General features: G+C 40.1%; 1 protein-coding gene across 1 annotated transcript in view; it reads left to right on the plus strand.

Moving 5' to 3' along the window:
- The window catches only part of GUCY2C (guanylate cyclase 2C), a 160,733-nt gene that overhangs the window by 97,138 nt on the left and 42,911 nt on the right, over positions 1-20,684 (plus strand). Inside the window, exons 18-20 of the mRNA XM_066594884.1 lie at positions 13,934-14,071; positions 15,754-15,842; positions 18,611-18,702. Of these exons, the coding sequence (XP_066450981.1) occupies positions 13,934-14,071; positions 15,754-15,842; positions 18,611-18,702 (319 nt within the window). The remainder of the gene's footprint in view (positions 1-13,933; positions 14,072-15,753; positions 15,843-18,610; positions 18,703-20,684) is intronic.

Genomic DNA, 20,684 nt, shown 5'->3' on the forward strand with positions numbered 1-20,684 from the left:
TAGAATTGAATAATCGAGTTGAGACCCATAAGCTTTTCCTACTTATGACATAATCAATGCTCGTGCCAAATTTCCCGTTTCTATGACACCGGAAAGTGAGAAAATTACATTCCGCACGTAAAATTTCGACGCCAATTCTTTTGCGCTAGAATTGAATAATGGAGTTGGGACCTATTAACCTTTCCTATTTATGACATAATCAATGCTCGTGCCAAATTTCCCGTTTCTATGACACCGGAAAGTGAGAAAATTACATTCCGTACGTAAAATTTGGACGCTAATTCTTTTGCGTATAGAATTGAATAATGGAGTTGGGACCTATTAACTTTTACTATTTATGACATAATCAATGCTCGTGCCAAATTTCCCGTTTCTATGACACCGGAAAGTGAGAAAATTACATTCCGCACGTAAAATTTTGACGCCAATTCTTTTGCGCTAGAATTGAATAATGTAGTTGGGACCTATTAAGTTTTCCTATTTATGACATAATCAATGCTCGTGCCAAATTTCCCGTTTCTATGACACCGGAAAGTGAGAAAATTACATTCCGCACGTAAAATTTCGACGCTAATTCTTTTGCGCATAGAATTGAATAATCGAGTTGGGACCCATAAGCTTTTCCTACTTATGACATAATCAATGCTCGTGCCAAATTTCCCGTTTCTATGACACCGGAAAGTGAGAAAATTACATTCCGCACGTAAAATTTCGACGCCAATTATTTTGCGCTAGAATTGAATAATCTAATTGGGACCCATTAGCTTTTGCTATTTATGACATAATCAATGCTCGTGCCAAATTTCACGTTTCTATGACACCGAAAAGTGAGAAAATTACATTCCGCACGTAAAATTTGGACGCTAATTCTTTTGCGCATAGAATTGAATAATCGAGTTGGGACCCATTAGCTATTCCTATTTATGACATAATCAATGCTCGTGCTAAATTTACCGTTTCTATGACACCGGAATGTGAGAAAATTAAATTCCGTACGTAAAATTTGGACGCTAATTCTTTTGCGCATAGAATTGAATAATGGAGTTGGAACCCATTAGCTTTTACTATTTATGACATAATCAATGTTTGTGCCAAATTTCCTGTTTCTATGACACTGGAAAGTGAAGAAATTACATTCCGCACGTAAAATTTCGACGCCAATTCTTTTGCGCTAGAATTGAATAATGGAGTTGGGACCTTTTAACTTTTCCTATTTATGACATAATCAATGCTCGTGCCAAATTTCATGTTTCTATGACACCAGAAAGTGAGAAAATTAGATTCCGTACGTAAAATTTGGACGCTGATTCTTTTGCGCATAGAATTGAATAATCGAGTTGGGACCCATTAGCTTTTCCTATTTATGACATAATCAATGCTCGTGCCAAACTTCCTTTTACTATGACACCGGAAAGTGAGAAAATTACATTCCGCACGTAAAATTTCGACGCCAATTCTTTTGCGCTAGAATTGAATAATCGAGTTGGGACCCATTCGCTTTTCCTATTTATGACATAGTCAATGCTCGTGCCAAATTTCACGTTTCTATGAAATTGGGAAGTGAGAGATTTAGATTATGTACGTAAACCTTTGACGCCAATTCTTTTGCGCATAGAATTAAATAATCGAGTTGGGACCCATTCGCTTTTCCTATTTATGACATAATCAATTCTCTTGCCAAATTTCACGTTTCTATGACATTGGGAAGTGAGTGATTTAGATTATGTACGTTAAATTTCGACGCCAATTCTTTTGCGCTAGAATTGAATAATCGAGTTGGGACCCAATTTATTTTCCTATTTTGGAGATAATCTATGCTCGCGCCAAATTTCATGTTTCTACGACATCGGGAAGTTGGAGAACTTTTGGCGAGTCAGTCAGTCAGTGAGTGAGTCAGTGAGTCAGTGAGGGCTTTCAGCTTTATATATATAGACTAGCTGATATACCCGGCTTCGCCCGAGTTAATTTGGTACTGGTGTTTATCTGGTGTTCACACGGAAAATCTTATGAAGTCGTGGTTACTTTAGAGATACTGAGGAAAAACATATGTTCACCATTTTGCATAGTTCTCTGCGTTACCCAGGAAACACCACGTGGAGGTAACCATGCGACGTTTCCTTCATATAAAATGACATCAGGAAGTGAGAGAATTAGATTACGTACATAAAATTTGGACACTAATTCTTTTGCGCTTAGAATTGAATAATCGAGTTGGGACCCATTAACTTTTCATATTTATGACACAATCAATGCTTGTGCCAAATTTCATGTTTCTATGACATTGGGAAGTGAGAGATTTAGATTATGAACGTAAAATTTGGACGCTAATTCTTTTGCGTATAGAATTGAATAATGGAGTTGGGACCCATTAGCTTTCCCTATTTATGACATAATCAATGCTCGTGCCAAATTTCCCGTTTCTATGACACCGGAAAGTGAGAAAATTACATTCCGCACTTAAAATTTGGACGCTAATTCTTTTGCGCTAGAATTGAATAATGGAGTTGGGACCTATTAAGTTTTCCTATTTATGACATAATCAATGCTCGTGCCAAATTTCCCGTTTCTGTGACACCAGAAAGTGAGAAAATTACATTCCGCACGTAAAATTTGGACGCTAATTCTTTTGCGCATAGAATTGAATAATCGAGTTGGGACCCCTTAGCTTTTCCTACTTATGACATAATCAATGCTCGTGCCAAATTTCACGTTTCTATGACACCGGAAAGTGAGAAAATTACATTCCGCACGTAAAATTTCGACGCCAATTCTTTTGCGCTAGAATTCCATAATCGAGTTGGGACCCATTCGCTTTTCCTCTTTATGACATAATCAATGCTCGTGCCAAATTTCCCGTTTCTATGACACCGGAAAGTGGGAAAATTACATTCCGCACGTAAAATTTTGACGCCAATTCTTTTGCGCTAGAATTGAATAATCAAGTTGGGACCTATTAACTTTTCCTATTTATGACATAATCAATGCTCGTGCCAAATTTCATGTTTCTATGACACCAGAAAGTGAGAAAATTAGATTCCGTACGTAAAATTTGGACGTTAATTATTTTGCGCATAGAATTGAATAATCGAGTTGGGACCCATTCGCTTTTCCTATTTATGACATAATCAATGCTCGTGCCAAATTTCCCGTTTCTATGACACCGGAATGTGAGAAAATTAGATTCCGTACGTAAAATTTGGACGCCAATTCTTTTGCGCATAGAATTAAATAATGGAGTTGTGACCCATTAGCTTTTCCTATTTATGACATAATCAATGCTCCTGCCAAATTTCATTTTTCTATGACACTGGAAAGTGAAGAAATTACATTCCGCACGTAAAATTTCGACGCCAATTCTTTTGCGCTAGAATTGAATAATCAAGTTGGGACCTATTAACTTTTCCTATTTATGACATAATCAATGCTCGTGCCAAATTTCATGTTTCTATGACACCAGAAAGTGAGAAAATTAGATTCCGTACGTAAAATTTGGATGTTAATTCTTTTGCGCATAGAATTGAATAATCGAGTTGGGACCCATTTCCTTTTCCTATTTATGACATAATCAATGCTCGTGCCAAATTTCACGTTTCTATGACACCGGAATGTGAGAAAATTAGATTCCGTACGTAAAATTTGGACGCCAATTCTTTTGCGCATAGATATAAATAATGGAGTTGGGACCCATTAGCTTTTCCTATTTATGACATAATCAATGCTCCTGCCAAATTTCATGTTTCTATGACACTGGAAAGTGAAGAAATTACATTCCGCACGTAAAATTTCGACGCCAATTCTTTTGCGCTAGAATTGAATAATCAAGTTGGGACCTATTAACTTTTCCTATTTATGACACAATCAATGCTCGTGCCAAATTTCATGTTTCTATGACACCAGAAAGTGAGAAAATTAGATTCCGTACGTAAAATTTGGACGCTAATTCTTTTGCGCATAGAATTGAATAATGGAGTTGGGACCTATTAGCTTTTCCTATTTGTGACATAATCAATGCTCGTGCCGAATTTCCCGTTTCTATGACACCGGAAAGTGAGAAAATTACATTACGCACGTAAAATTTCGACGCCAATTCTTTTGCGCTAGAATTGAATAATCGAGTTGGGACCCATTCGCTTTTCCTATTTATGACATAATCAATGCTCGTGCCAAATTTCACGTTTCTATGACACCGGAAAGTGAGAAAATTACATTCCGCACGTAAAATTTGGACGCTAATTCTTTTGCGCATAGAATTGAATAATCTAGTTGGGACCCATTAGCTTTTCCTTTTTATAACATAATCAATGCAACTGCCAAATTTCACGTTTCTATGACATTGGGAAGTGAGAGATTTAGATTATGTACGTTAAATTTCGACGCCAATTCTTTTGCTCTAGAATTGAATAATCGAGTTCGGACCAAATTTCTTTTCCTATTTTGGAGATAATCTATGCTCGCGCCAAATTTCATGTTTCTACGACATCGGGAAGTTGGAGAACTTTTGGCGAGTCAGTCAGTCAGTCAGTCAGTCAGTGAGTGAGTCAGTGAGTCAGTGAGGGCGTTCAGCTTTATATATATAGACTAGCTGATATACCCGACTTCGCCCGAGTTATTTTGGTACTGGTGTTTATCTGGTGTTCACACGGAAAATCTTATGAAGTCGTGGTTTCTTTAGAGATACTGAGGAAAAACATATGTTCACCATTTTGCATAGTTCTCTGCGTTACCCAGGAAACACCACGTGGAGGTAACCATGCGACGTTTCCTTCATATAAAATGACATCAGGAAGTGAGAGAATTAAATTACGTACATAAAATTTGGACACTAATTCTTTTGCGCTTAGAATTGAATAATCGAGTTGGGACCTTTTAACTTTTCATATTTATGACACAATCAATGCTCGTGCCAAATTTCCCGTTTCTATGACACCGGAATGTGAGAGATTTAGATTATGTACATAAAACTTGGACGCTAATTCTTTTGCGCATAGAATTGAATAATGGAGTTGGGACCCATTAGCTTTCCCTATTTATGACATAATCAATACTCCTGCCAAATTTCCCATTTCTATGACACCGGAAAGTGAGAGAATTACATTCCGCACGTAAAATTTGGACGCTAATTCTTTTGCGCATAGAATTGAATAATGGAGTTGGGACCCATTAGCTTTTCCTATTTATGACATAATCAATGCGCGTGCCAAATTTCCCGTTTCTATGACACCGGAAAGTGAGAAAATTACATTCCGCACGTAAAATTTGGACGCTAATTCTTTTGCGCTTAGAATTGAATAACGGAGTTGGGACCCATTAGCTTTTCCTATTTATGACATAATCAATGCTCGTGCCAAATGTCCTGTTTCTATGACACCAGAAAGTGAAAAAATTAGATTCCGTACGTAAAATTTGGACGATAATTCATTTGCGCATAGAATTGAATAATCGAGTTGAGACCCATAAGCTTTTCCTACTTATGACATAATCAATGCTCGTGCCAAATTTCCCGTTTCTATGACACCGGAAAGTGAGAAAATTACATTCCGCACGTAAAATTTCGACGCCAATTCTTTTGCGCTAGAATTGAATAATGGAGTTGGGACCTATTAACCTTTCCTATTTATGACATAATCAATGCTCGTGCCAAATTTCCCGTTTCTATGACACCGGAAAGTGAGAAAATTACATTCCGTACGTAAAATTTGGACGCTAATTCTTTTGCGTATAGAATTGAATAATGGAGTTGGGACCTATTAACTTTTACTATTTATGACATAATCAATGCTCGTGCCAAATTTCCCGTTTCTATGACACCGGAAAGTGAGAAAATTACATTCCGCACGTAAAATTTTGACGCCAATTCTTTTGCGCTAGAATTGAATAATGGAGTTGGGACCTATTAAGTTTTCCTATTTATGACATAATCAATGCTCGTGCCAAATTTCCCGTTTCTATGACACCGGAAAGTGAGAAAATTACATTCCGCACGTAAAATTTCGACGCTAATTCTTTTGCACATAGAATTGAATAATCGAGTTGGGACCCATAAGCTTTTCCTACTTATGACATAATCAATGCTCGTGCCAAATTTCCCGTTTCTATGACACCGGAAAGTGAGAAAATTACATTCCGCACGTAAAATTTGGACGCTAATTCTTTTGCGCATAGAATTGAATAATCGAGTTGGGACCCATTAGCTATTCCTATTTATGACATAATCAATGCTCGTGCTAAATTTACCGTTTCTATGACACCGGAATGTGAGAAAATTAAATTCCGTACGTAAAATTTGGACGCTAATTCTTTTGCGCATAGAATTGAATAATGGAGTTGGAACCCATTAGCTTTTACTATTTATGACATAATCAATGTTTGTGCCAAATTTCCCGTTTCTATGACACTGGAAAGTGAAGAAATTACATTCCGCACGTAAAATTTCGACGCCAATTCTTTTGCGCTAGAATTGAATAATGGAGTTGGGACCTTTTAACTTTTCCTATTTATGACATAATCAATGCTCGTGCCAAATTTCATGTTTCTATGACACCAGAAAGTGAGAAAATTAGATTCCGTACGTAAAATTTGGACGCTGATTCTTTTGCGCATAGAATTGAATAATCGAGTTGGGACCCATTAGCTTTTCCTATTTATGACATAATCAATGCTCGTGCCAAACTTCCTTTTACTATGACACCGGAAAGTGAGAAAATTACATTCCGCACGTAAAATTTCGACGCCAATTCTTTTGCGCTAGAATTGAATAATCGAGTTGGGACCCATTCGCTTTTCCTATTTATGACATAGTCAATGCTCGTGCCAAATTTCACGTTTCTATGAAATTGGGAAGTGAGAGATTTAGATTATGTACGTAAACTTTTGACGCCAATTCTTTTGCGCATAGAATTAAATAATCGAGTTGGGACCCATTCGCTTTTCCTATTTATGACATAATCAATTCTCTTGCCAAATTTCACGTTTCTATGACATTGGGAAGTGAGTGATTTAGATTATGTACGTTAAATTTCGACGCCAATTCTTTTGCGCTAGAATTGAATAATCGAGTTGGGACCCAATTTATTTTCCTATTTTGGAGATAATCTATGCTCGCGCCAAATTTCATGTTTCTACGACATCGGGAAGTTGGAGAACTTTTGGCGAGTCAGTCAGTCAGTGAGTGAGTCAGTGAGTCAGTGAGGGCTTTCAGCTTTATATATATAGACTAGCTGATATACCCGGCTTCGCCCGAGTTAATTTGGTACTGGTGTTTATCTGGTGTTCACACGGAAAATCTTATGAAGTCGTGGTTACTTTAGAGATACTGAGGAAAAACATATGTTCACCATTTTGCATAGTTCTCCGCGTTACCCAGGAAACACCACGTGGAGGTAACCATGCGACGTTTCCTTCATATAAAATGACATCAGGAAGTGAGAGAATTAGATTACGTACATAAAATTTGGACACTAATTCTTTTGCGCTTAGAATTGAATAATCGAGTTGGGACCCATTAACTTTTCATATTTATGACACAATCAATGCTTGTGCCAAATTTCATGTTTCTATGACATTGGGAAGTGAGAGATTTAGATTATGAACGTAAAATTTGGACGCTAATTCTTTTGCGTATAGAATTGAATAATGGAGTTGGGACCCATTAGCTTTCCCTATTTATGACATAATCAATGCTCGTGCCAAATTTCCCGTTTCTATGACACCGGAAAGTGAGAAAATTACATTCCGCACTTAAAATTTGGACGCTAATTCTTTTGCGCTAGAATTGAATAATGGAGTTGGGACCTATTAAGTTTTCCTATTTATGACATAATCAATGCTCGTGCCAAATTTCCCGTTTCTGTGACACCAGAAAGTGAGAAAATTACATTCCGCACGTAAAATTTGGACGCTAATTCTTTTGCGCATAGAATTGAATAATCGAGTTGGGACCCCTTAGCTTTTCCTACTTATGACATAATCAATGCTCGTGCCAAATTTCACGTTTCTATGACACCGGAAAGTGAGAAAATTACATTCCGCACGTAAAATTTCGACGCCAATTCTTTTGCGCTAGAATTCCATAATCGAGTTGGGACCCATTCGCTTTTCCTCTTTATGACATAATCAATGCTCGTGCCAAATTTCCCGTTTCTATGACACCGGAATGTGAGAAAATTAGATTCCGTACGTAAAATTTGGACGCCAATTCTTTTGCGCTAGAATTGAATAATCAAGTTGGGACCTATTAACTTTTCCTATTTATGACATAATCAATGCTCGTGCCAAATTTCATGTTTCTATGACACCAGAAAGTGAGAAAATTAGATTCCGTACGTAAAATTTGGATGTTAATTCTTTTGCGCATAGAATTGAATAATCGAGTTGGGACCCATTCGCTTTTCCTATTTATGACATAATCAATGCTCGTGCCAAATTTCACGTTTCTATGACACCGGAATGTGAGAAAATTAGATTCCGTACGTAAAATTTGGACGCCAATTCTTTTGCGCATAGAATTAAATAATGGAGTTGGGACCCATTAGCTTTTCCTATTTATGACATAATCAATGCTCCTGCCAAATTTCATGTTTCTATGACACTGGAAAGTGAAGAAATTACATTCCGCACGTAAAATTTCGACGCCAATTCTTTTGCGCTAGAATTGAATAATCAAGTTGGGACCTATTAACTTTTCCTATTTATGACACAATCAATGCTCGTGCCAAATTTCATGTTTCTATGACACCAGAAAGTGAGAAAATTAGATTCCGTACGTAAAATTTGGACGCTAATTCTTTTGCGCATAGAATTGAATAATAGAGTTGGGACCTATTAGCTTTTCCTATTTGTGACATAATCAATGCTCGTGCCGAATTTCCCGTTTCTATGACACCGGAAAGTGAGAAAATTACATTACGCACGTAAAATTTCGACGCCAATTCTTTTGCGCTAGAATTGAATAATCGAGTTGGGACCCATTCGCTTTTCCTATTTATGACATAATCAATGCTCGTGCCAAATTTCACGTTTCTATGACACCGGAAAGTGAGAAAATTACATTCCGCACGTAAAATTTGGACGCTAATTCTTTTGCGCATAGAATTGAATAATCTAGTTGGGACCCATTAGCTTTTCCTTTTTATAACATAATCAATGCAACTGCCAAATTTCACGTTTCTATGACATTGGGAAGTGAGAGATTTAGATTATGTACGTTAAATTTCGACGCCAATTCTTTTGCTCTAGAATTGAATAATCGAGTTGGGACCCAATTTCTTTTCCTATTTTGGAGATAATCTATGATTGCGCCAAATTTCATGTTTCTACGACATTGGGAAGTTGGAGAACTTTTGGCGAGTCAGTCAGTGAGTCAGTCAGTGAGTCAGTGAGTGAGTCAGTCAGTCAGTGAGTCAGTGAGGGCGTTCAGCTTTATATATATAGATAAACCTGTTTCCAGATTGCATGTACAGTGCACCTGCATACAGGTTATATGTACAATGCACCAGTATACAGATTACATGCACAATGCGCCAGTATACAGATTTTATATGCAATGCAGTTCCCTTGATAAAGACCCTTGGAGGGAGGGTTGAAACGTTGTTGTGGGCACAATAAAGATTTGATCTTTGATTTAAACCCCCGGAGTGCTGCTCTCATATATACTTTGCTGCATCCAGATTACATGTACAAAAAGGCTCCTGTATCCAGATTATATGTACAGTGTACCTTTATTCAGATTAAACATACAATGCACCTGTATACTAATTATATGTATAGTGTACCTGTGTACAATCAACCTAAATGCAGATTATTTGGGGCCGGCCTCATGCAAACTGTTGTAAAAAGGGAAAAGCAGTCTTTTTGTAGCATTGTTTACAGCATTTATCTTTTTGCTGCGTTGTAGCAGTTTATTCATCCCACATGTAAACCGGTGCATGTCTACAGTGTAGCTATTGTCAAATGGCAACATTTGTGGCTGTTATACATTGGCACAATTATGAGCTGATGTATGTTTTCTGACAATGTAGATACACCAGCACATGGTTAATGCACGCTATGACCTTGCTTTCCTATACTGTGCTCCTATGTAGTTTTGCATAATTCATGAAAACAATAGTGCACCTGCAAACAGTAGGGCAGCATAATTGCATTACTGTGCCCTTCAGCTGTTAATGACACAGTCCCAGCTGTCCTACGTACTTCTATTCAAACATTTTTGACAGGCAGCACAGGGTTTTCTTGAACAGAAAGAACAATCAGTCTTGTTTAGCATAGTATTTATTGTCATCTTTTTTGTAGGGCAGGGGCAACAGCAAGGTATTGGTTAATAATTTGGCAAACTTCTACACATGGTAAACTAGCTAAAGTGAAAATCTTGTTTAAAGAAAATCTAACAAGTATGAATTCTGTCAAATGGTTTTAAGCTTGAAACCCACGTCAAGGGTCCTTGTTGTCTTTTGAGCCCCTAACTGAACACGTTCCAATAAGTATCTAGCTAAACAAGAAATGGAAGCACAGCTTTAAGAAAAAGATACTGTTTGGAGAGATCAGTTTATGTGGTTCCTCAAACAGAGTCTATCTGCCATAGAACTGCTCCCTGAGGATTCAGAAAGTAGTCTGCGAAGATGTCCCTGGTCTGCCATGCAGCCTGAGGTCATTTACAACCTTTGAACGGAGAGTTGCAGGTTGAGCCTCTTCTGCATTCCAACCCGCATTGTTGTCCCAGCAAAAATTATGCATAACCACACAGACCCTAATTACCGTTTGTCAGGTTTCAGCTGAAATGCACTGTGGAAACCTCTCTACTTGTTGGAGAATGTCAAAGACACACTTCACAAAACACCGAGCATGTTTGAATCTGTAATTAAACACCCGCCTCCTGGCATCCATGCATCTGTGAGCAAAGGGACGCAGAACGTGGATCCTCAGACCTAATTTCTTATCCGCTACAACAACAAATGGGACAGGTACAACAACAACTGGAAAATGACCCAAAAAGACCTGAAGAGCCAGGAAGGTTCTGTAGTTCTGTCAGGAACAGCTGTGTGGCCATAAATCGATGACCCATTCTGGAAGCCCTTCATCCACAGCGCATCCATAGGCTCCAATATCCACAAGCAGAAATCGATAGTTACTATCAGCAACAGCCAACAGCATTACCGAGAAGTACTGCTTGTAATTGAAATACCAGGACCCTAAGTGTGACGGCTTTTTAACATGGATGTGTTTGCCATCCAGCGCCCCAATGAAGTTTGGAAACTGTGCAGCAGCCCAGAGTCCCTTGGAGATGTCCATCCAATCTTGACAAAAGGCTGGAGCCATCACCAAAGGCACCAGACACTCAAAGGACAATCCCACAAATTTTCCACTGCGCAAATATGTTGCACTGAAACATGCATATATCCACATCCCTCATCTGAAGTTGCCCTAAGTGATTGCAATATCAGAGCAAAAGGTTAATTTATTGCAGATAAATGAACACTTCAAGGGAGGCTCTAGTACCCTGTATGCTGCCTCTAGCTTGGATACAAGATGTGATATGGGTAGGCATGGAGGCTCTAGTACCGTGTTGGACCGCCTCCAGCTTGGATACAAGATGTGCTATGAGTGGTATAGAGGCTCTAGTGCCCTGTTCGACCGCCTCTATCTTGGATGCAAGATATGATACAGGTGAGCATGGAGGCTCTAGTACCCTGTTGGACCGCCTCTAGCTTGGATACAATATTTGAGACAGGCAGACATGGAGAGTCTCATACCCTGTTGGACTGCCTCTAGCTTGGATACTAGATGTAGTACGCGTGGGAATGGAGGCTCTAGTACTGTGTTGGACCGCCTTTAGCTTGGATAGAAGATGTGATACAGGTAGGCATGGAGGCTCTAGTACCCTGTTGGACCGTCTTCAGCAAGGATACAAAATGTGATACGGGCAAGCATTGAGTTCTAGTACCATGTTGTACTGCCTCTAGCTTGAATGCAAGATGTGATACGGGTGGGTATGATGCTCTAGTACCCTGTTGGGCCACTTCTAGCTTGAATACAAAATGTAATATGGGTAGACATGGTGGCTCTAGTACCCTGTTGGCTGCCTCTAGCTTGGATACAAGATGTGATACAGGTGGGCATGGAGGCTGTAGTACTCTGTTGTACACCCTCTAGCTTGAATACAAGATGTGATATGAGTGGGCACGAAGGCTCTAATAGCCTGTTGGGCTGCCTCTAGCTTGAATACAAGATGTGATACAGGTGGGCAAGGAGGCTCTAGCACCCTGTTGTACCACGTCTAGCTTGGATATAAGATGTGATACGGGAGGTCATGAAGGCATTAGCACCCTGTTGTACTGCTTCTAGCTTGGATACAAGATGTGATACCGGGCAGGCATGAAGGCTCTGTGTTTGTCTCTACTTCACTTCTTCTCATCCCCTTTGCTCTCAAAGACTTCAATGAGCAAGATGATTCACCCCCTACTATATTTTCTGTTCTCCATTCTTCCAACTCAAGTAATAGAGATAACATAACTTGACAACACGTAGGACTCAGACATTTAGGCCCCCTGTCCATAGCCGTTGCAGAATATCGCCAGCGATATTCCGCCGCGGGCGACGAGGGGGAGCGCTGACAGGTCTCAGCGGTAAGCCTATCTAACAGATAAGCTCAGCGCGGAGAATCGCGGCAAATTGTTGCATGCCACGATTTAGATCCCACGAGTGGATAATCGCTATGATTCTCCGCTTGTGGACGCCCAGGCTACGCTTTCCATAGCAACGCTATGGAAAGCTTCACACAATCGCCGGTGGATTCACGCTTGTGGACATGCAGCCTAAGGCCTTAGTCAGACGGGCGTTTTTTGCCGCGATTTGCGCATGCGCATGCGTCCGGCGATTTTATAAAACCATTGCTTTGCAATGGTATCGGACACATGAGCGCTTTTTATGTGCTCGTCCGATAAATTATAGAACAGAAATCGCAGATCGCACCTATCTGCGATTCCTGTTCTCTTCTCTATATGCGCTCAATGGGGCCGGCGGCAGCAGCGCCGACCCCATTGAGAACATATAGAAGACAAATCATTCTTCTCTGCCACAGCTGTAACAGCTGTGGCAGAGAAGAACGATGTTTGCCCATTGAATTCAATGGAGCCGGCAATACAGCCGCCTCCATTGAAAGCAATGGGCTGCCGGCGAGCGCAGGATGAATTGTCGGGAAGGGCTTAAATATATAAGCCCTTCCCTGCAATTCATCCAGAAAAGTGTTAAAATAAAAAATATATACATACTCACCTGCTCCCGGCAGCCGGAGTTCAGAGCGGACGGCCTGCAGGGGGTGTGAAGGGGGTGTGAGTCAGACCTGTCCCCTGATTGGCTCAGCGCTGAGCCAATCAGGGGGCACGTCTGACTCACACCCCCTTCACACCCACTGCAGGCCGGCCGCGCGGAACTCCGGCTGCCGGGAGCAGGTAAGTATATATATATTCTTTATTTTAACACTTTTCTGGATGAATTGCAGGGAAGGGCTTATATATTTAAGCCCTTCCCGACAATTCATCCCACACTCGCCCGCAGCGCATTGCTTTCAATGGAGCGGGCTGTATTGCCGCTCCATTGAATGCAATGCGCTGGACAGCTCCGGCCCGTTTCTAATGAAACGCAGCTAGGAGCAGATTTTCGGGCGATTTTCGGGCACCGGTCACGCGATTTGCGGATGCGCATCCATCATGCGATCCGCAAATCGCGCGAAAAAACGCCCGTCTGACTAAGGCCTAAGGAGGAAGGAAGACCCCTAGTAGCCTTCACTGTAGAGTGATTTTTTTTTTTAGAAAAAAAAATAATTTTAAGTAAATAAAGTACATAGCCAATGTGATAACTAGCAAAAGTGCAATCATATCAGTACAAGTTGATTAAAAGGTTAGTGACCATTTGACTTCAATCATTATTACTCTTATTAAAGATTTGTGGATGTCTCCCGAACACATATGCCAAGATGCGGTTTCCCAGAAAGGAGATGTCTATAGCTATGGAATAATCGCACAAGAAATTATCCTAAGGAAGGAAACATTTTACACAGAACAATGTCATGACCACAAAGGTAAAACGATTCATAAAATATATAAATGAACAAGTTTACTGATATACCAACAAACTTGATTACATTTTGTATCTGGATATAACATGTGATATGAAAGATTCACTCGCTTTTTAAAAAATTGAGAAAAGGAAAATACATGATATGTTAGTTAAGAGTTTATTAAATAGTTTCATAATTTAATAATTCAGGGGATCCTTCAAAAAAGAACTGTCCATCTAGCTCTTCTTAGTTGAGTATTACTGAGGCCAAATTACAAGTATTTACATTTAATATATCTGTGGAAAATAAAAACCCAACTGGAAAATGACCCAAAAAGACTAAAATAAGGTCAGGGGCGTAGCTGTGGAGGGAAAGCGGGGCATTTGCTCTGGGCGCAGTGGGGAAGAAGGTGTCGGCCAGTACACCCCATGGGCACAGCAGGCAGAGAAAGAATGGAGCATGGCTCTGATTTGTCAGTCATCTTGCCGCTTAATGTGAAGTTTGTCTGAGGAACGAATGAACATGGAGGAGCAACATGTGTGAAAAGGTGTCAATGAAGAAGGGCAGGAAAAAGAGCAGTGTGTGGGGTTGTAAGTAGCATCAAGTCAGAGCAGTGTAGCTATGAGGGAAGAAAACACTGAGAATTTATGGGGTCATTCGAATGGGGTCATATACATGAGTGGTTTTTTTTCCTGCATTGCAGTTTTGGAAAAGATCGCAAGTATATCCTATCTTTGGGCGTTCCCTCACATTGCCCATTGTTTTCAATGGGTCTAGCAGAACATTACACAGTGTGGTTTCCCATTGAAAACAGTGAGAAACACTCCGCGATCCAACTTCCCCGAAGTGATGCAGATGTTTTTAACAAAAAAAATGCCTCACATCCGCGGGGACATCACACGTTGGTGAATGCGATATTGGACCGAGTTTTATAGCCTAATAATGCACCCGCCACCGCATAAAAAATGATCCTATATTTTTCAACCTAGGAGCCAAAAACACCTACTTAAAGTATACAACATACTCAATTTGTGCATTGATATTTTTTTGAGTCTTTTTGGCAAAAATAGTATGGGGGGAGGAGGGGCACTGAGGTAAGAAGGAAATTTACTGAGCTCAGCATTTCCTGCTCCAGGCTTGGTAAGTCTTTCCCAGGTGCACGGTGTGCTGAATACATATGGAGGCGCACGTCTCTTCATGTATTCAGGGCATCCCGGCTTCTCCATGCACCTTCACTGAAATGTACACTTAGTCCCGACCAGTCGTACATTTCTGGCATCATTTGCACCAGTTATTGGTATATAATATACGTACATCAATCAGTCCGAGGGAGCCACACCTCTTCCCGAAAGACTCCCACCCACTTTTTGCAAAAATAGTAGGGCCGGCAGTAGAGGGAGAAAAGTCAGACATTTTTCGCGCAAGGAGGGCTTACACAAAAATTTGCAGCTTTTCTACATCAGAATTCTGGTGTAGATTACTTAATAAATGTTCCCTAAATCTTCGCCCCGGGTGAAGGAAAGCCTCGCTGCACCTCTGATGAGGTAGTGATAACTGTCTGAATCCCATTTGTTAAACATATTCATTCAGAAATATTTAGTTTTATTTGTAGAAAAAGTAAAAAGATTGCCAATATGAGCGACAAACAAAGGTGAACATTGATTCATTGTGTGTTGGATTTCTTTACTATTGATCAACCAAAGAAAAAATTGCAAGAGTGAAAAACATGAAAGGAGACTGTCCGTTCCGACCCGACCTTCACCTGGACACAGCGGAGGAGCAGGAGATAGAGGTGGGAAAGGTTTTGTAGTTCACATAATTCATTCATGGATGAGAGAAAATGCAAATATCTGAGAAATGTAACCTGGAGACAGAAGACAGATCCGGATTATAAACCTGGCGATGTTTTTGTGATTTTCACATTTCATTGCTTTCTTTAATGGAAAGTTTATTTTTTTAATTCAACTTTTTTAATTGAGAGCAAAAACCACTTGTCCATAAGGGCAGGCTCAAACAAACGTAATATGTGCGTATTATGCGTGCAATGTACATGCGCATATAACGCGGTGAAAAGAGTCAATGAATTTACATAGATTTTCATTGATCCATTCACACTTGGGTATATTCATTGCGTATAATATGCATGTAAAAAAGAATGCAGCATGTTCTACTTTACCACGTATTACGTGTGATAGAGTCCTACTGTTCTCTATGGGTGCGTACGAAAACGCTGTACATATGCAATTACACATGTTGCTAGGAAACCTGAGTTAAAAGTTGAAAAAAAACCAAAAGATTATGAGGAAGCCCCTGCAGAAGAACGTGCATGAGATACGTTGTCACGCGGAGGCATACGCCATCACAAACATGGTGAGCCCGGCTTAGTACAGATTTGTATTCCAGCTGATTTACAACAAAAGCTAGAGCACTCTACATAAAAGTCATGATGTTTAAACGAATAACCACATTGTATATCATGTACTTTTCAAACTAGGAAACACATCAAATTGTAATCAGAAACAGCAATTTAAATCGATATGTTACACAACCTCAGTAATGATGGCTGCGGGACAAGTATAGACGGAGCAGTGTGTACCGCCTCCATCTCTCTTCAATACATTGTATCCATATCAGGACTAAATTGACTTCCAGGCATGACCGACACATAGGTGGTCCTTGGGAAAGGGCATCTGCTAGGGGAAAATCTCCAAATGAAATAATATTTGTGTATTTATATGCAAATACCATGTTAATTAGCTATGAGGTGAAGGCTGCAGACAGGGCATCACGGAATTTATTATCATATGACCTGGATATGTCATCAGTAGTAAAAGTCCTAGACAACCCTTTTATGGCCAAAACAGGTTCAGCCCTTTAAGGGGTTAAAGGGAATGTATTTGTTTACTAATTAGGCCACATATTGATATTTTTTCTAATCTGTTTTTATTTTCTGATTGTATTATTTTTTGTTATTCTATTTTCTGCACGTAATTATGGGGGCAGCCACATGGACCATAGGAACTTGTAGCCAGGAGACATTCATTCATTTATGTAGGAGAGTTTTAAAGGCATGCTCTGTGACCTGTGCAGAGGTCATTATGTAGGAGGGGAGGAGGTGAGCTGTGACCATCACCTATTGTTAATGATGAATCCTATGAGATGGATGGATGAATAGATAGATAGATACAGATAGTCCCCTACTTGCGAACGTTCAAGTTACGAACTTCACAAGATGCGAACAATCTGTCCTGCGCAGTATGATGTAATGCTATGGCATTGCATCATACTGTGCAGGGACCAGACAGGCTTCTCAGGCTTGATAGATCGCAGGACACTATGCGGTTGCTAGGCAGCCCGGGGCCTTCTGAAAAGCCCTAGGGCTGCCTATGCAGAGCGCCTATCAAGCTGTGTGCGGGACACTGTACGGGCCCCCTGAATGTCGGGTGCTGGCTGTTTCTTACCGCTCTCACAGCGGTATTTAAAGTGTTAACAGTTCTGACGAGCGGCGCGGCTCGTTGGAACTGCTGCCGCCGGGTGTCCGCTCTAAGAAAAGCCGGCACCCGACATTGTATGGAGCGGGATCCATCCGCGATCCCCTCTATACAACCATTTGTTCGGACATACGAACAAATGTACTTGTGAACAGTTCCTGGAATGGAACCTGTTCGCAAGTAGGGGACCATCTGTACGGAGAAAATGTTAAATGTCATTATGATTCTGCCTGTGATAATAATGACATGACTACTGAATAGTGAACAGAGAGTGCTAGTCCCAAGGCTCAGTTACTGACCAGAGTGAAAAGTGTATGATTTCAGGATTATTTAAGATACACTATATAGTAGCATGGAAAATATCAAATCACCACCAATATGATTAACATAAAAATTTGTTTTAAACAGTAGGATGGAAGGCTGAGTCAACCTTGAGCCGGCTACCTGAACCATTGAGCCCGCAACCTTCAGGTTGTGAGCGAGAGTTTAGGACTACATTCTGCTGCTTTAATACTCTACTCCACATGAGGCTCTGTACTACTCCCCCCCCCCCCCCCCCATACCGCCCTCTAAACTCCCACCTTTTCTTTTCCTTCTTCTTTTCTCTTTCTCTTATCATTTTCTTTAGCTTTTTTTATCTAATGCAATAGATCTTTGGTATGCTTTTGGAGTGATTTAGTATTTGAACGTGAATAGTGTTGGGTCCGCTGGGCGCTGCCCGGGGAGTCCTCACATTCCAGTGGCTGAGGGGACTGGCTGGATGGTGGTTCATTGGGAACAGCATAGGACAGCGGCAAAATGTCTATTGTTTCTTTTTGTATATATGCATACTCAGGAAAGTAAATAATTGGTTGCGGAAGATGAAGACAACAAATCCAGTAATGTTATACATGACTGTAAAATCTTCTTCTGTTAATGCACAAAGTTTAATTCAATATCATATACTTCAACGCAGACTGTAATTTCTCTATAAAAGTAAATAAAATCCTTTTAAACATAAAAAAATCTATAATAATTAGTTGATAACAGCCTGAAAAAATTTGATTGGGTTTTGAATTATATATTTTAGGTTTATGTTCTAGTGAAAAATTGCTGGGAAGAGGATCCTGAGAAGAGGCCAGACTTTAAGAAAATCGAAAGCACCTTGGCAAAGATCTTTAGGTATCTTTTTGAAAAGTAATTTTTAAAGTTTCTAATTAGTGGCTTTTGCACAGTCAAAAAAGTCATCTTTAACTTATTAATCTTGCAGAGTGACTATTTAGTGAGGTAGAAAATTTCCTGTGACCACCAGTTCAGTGTGAAGATACAAAAACACCCTATGGATGAAGTAGCAGATGTGGTACAGATTGTTCACAGCTGAAAATCTGTAATTACGCATCAAAATCTGTACCATTGGTGTGGATTTTGATGCGGATTCACAGCAGACTTGACCCTTACAATTGAAGAGTCGAAATCTGCTACAGATCTATGTCAAAATTCACAGTTCACAATATGCTGCAGATCTTCGTGCTGGTCCGCAACAAAACCCGACACATGTGAACCCACTCTTATGGGGTATGCTCACTTGTGGTATGTATGCTGTGGATTGTTTGTCGTGGATTTGCATGCACTGCAGGAAAAGTTTGAAGTGTAAATTGATTTGCGGTGCAGATTTTAATGCAGCATGTCAATTTAAGCAGCAGATTTTCACTACTAAATTCACTTTCAGTTCAGTTGGTGAAATTTGTGGCAAATCCACACCAAAATCTGCTGCAATTCTACATATAACACTGAAATCCCCACAAATTGCTAGATTTGCAAGCCTGCATCAGTGTTGACAAGGGCTTGTGCTTATACATCACACACTCTGCAACTTGCTGCAAACTTTTTATTGAACTTAACCTTTATCCAATACATTGAGGCACAGGCTTAAACATTACTGAATAACACAGGAAAAAGCACTTTTAAACAAAGTCTTTGGTTCTCTAAGTAACTATAGAAGGGCAGTACACAGAATGGCCTGTAGGGGGCTGTAGACAGGCATTCTTGTACCTGAAATGAGAGAGAGAACACCTATGGGTGTGCTAATCAGCAGGGATAGCTGTGCAGGTGTGCCTGGAGGAGCTAAAATCTCCAGCCACATTTAGTCCAATGCTGGGAGCTGGCTGCCAGCCAGAGAGTGGTTGCACAGGCAGTATCAGGAACTTGGAGCCTAAGGTCCAGTGTCTGACCAGTCCGGGCCTATCACAAGATCTAGACGCCTCAGGGTTGGGGGGGGGGGGGTATATTGACGGAGACCCTGTGGGTTGTGAAACCTGAAATCATTGTATAAAGAACTGTTAGTAAAAAAGTTTCTCTGCGCTTCAAGGATATGTGGCATTAGCCAGATACATATATACAGGGGAGCAAATGGTAAACAAGAACAGCACATACTCGAGAGGAGCGGGATATGCTGAGCAAGACGCCCCCTCCTAGAAGTGTCGACTCCTATGTGATGGAAAAAAGTGTCCAAGTTCAACACGAATATAGGTTTGGTCCTTTAGTCCAATGACATGGACAATGGCACGGAGGTGATGTGGTCCGCTCTACCTAACGAGAAGCACCTCCTATGACGCTCGTTATATGTGGGACGCACGTTGCGTTCCACATGCAGACCATGAGACGCACGCTGCGTTCCACCTCATTCACAGGACGGAATCGCAAAAGGTTCCCAATGGCCTTAATGAAGTGTTACAAAAAAACTTCTAGAGAGTGAATGAGAGGAGGGGGTGAGAGAAATATAAAATAAAAACATTTTTTGTTTTTCCTTTTTTTTTCCTTTACCCCCTTTTTTTCTCCACACCCCCCAATGGTGTGCTATTTAATTTTTGACACTTTTCATATCAATATTTCCTCTCATTGATCCATACTACACAGGCACCTTATATTGTGGCTTAGTATTTAATTTTATCATTTCCCATCACATTCATGTTTATTTGCCATCTCATGCTTTAGATTTTAAGTAATACATAATTTTTATATATTTATTTATGCCTTTTTTATGAAAATGAATTTTATACCTTTGAATTTTAAGTAATGGTGAGATTTTTATATTATCTGATCTTATATGATATATATTCATAGCAGTGGTGTTTAATTTCACTTCAAAAGAATTGTTCACTTAT

Source organism: Eleutherodactylus coqui, chromosome 3, assembly GCF_035609145.1.
Source record: "Eleutherodactylus coqui strain aEleCoq1 chromosome 3, aEleCoq1.hap1, whole genome shotgun sequence".
Classification (NCBI taxonomy): Eukaryota; Metazoa; Chordata; class Amphibia; order Anura; family Eleutherodactylidae; genus Eleutherodactylus; species Eleutherodactylus coqui.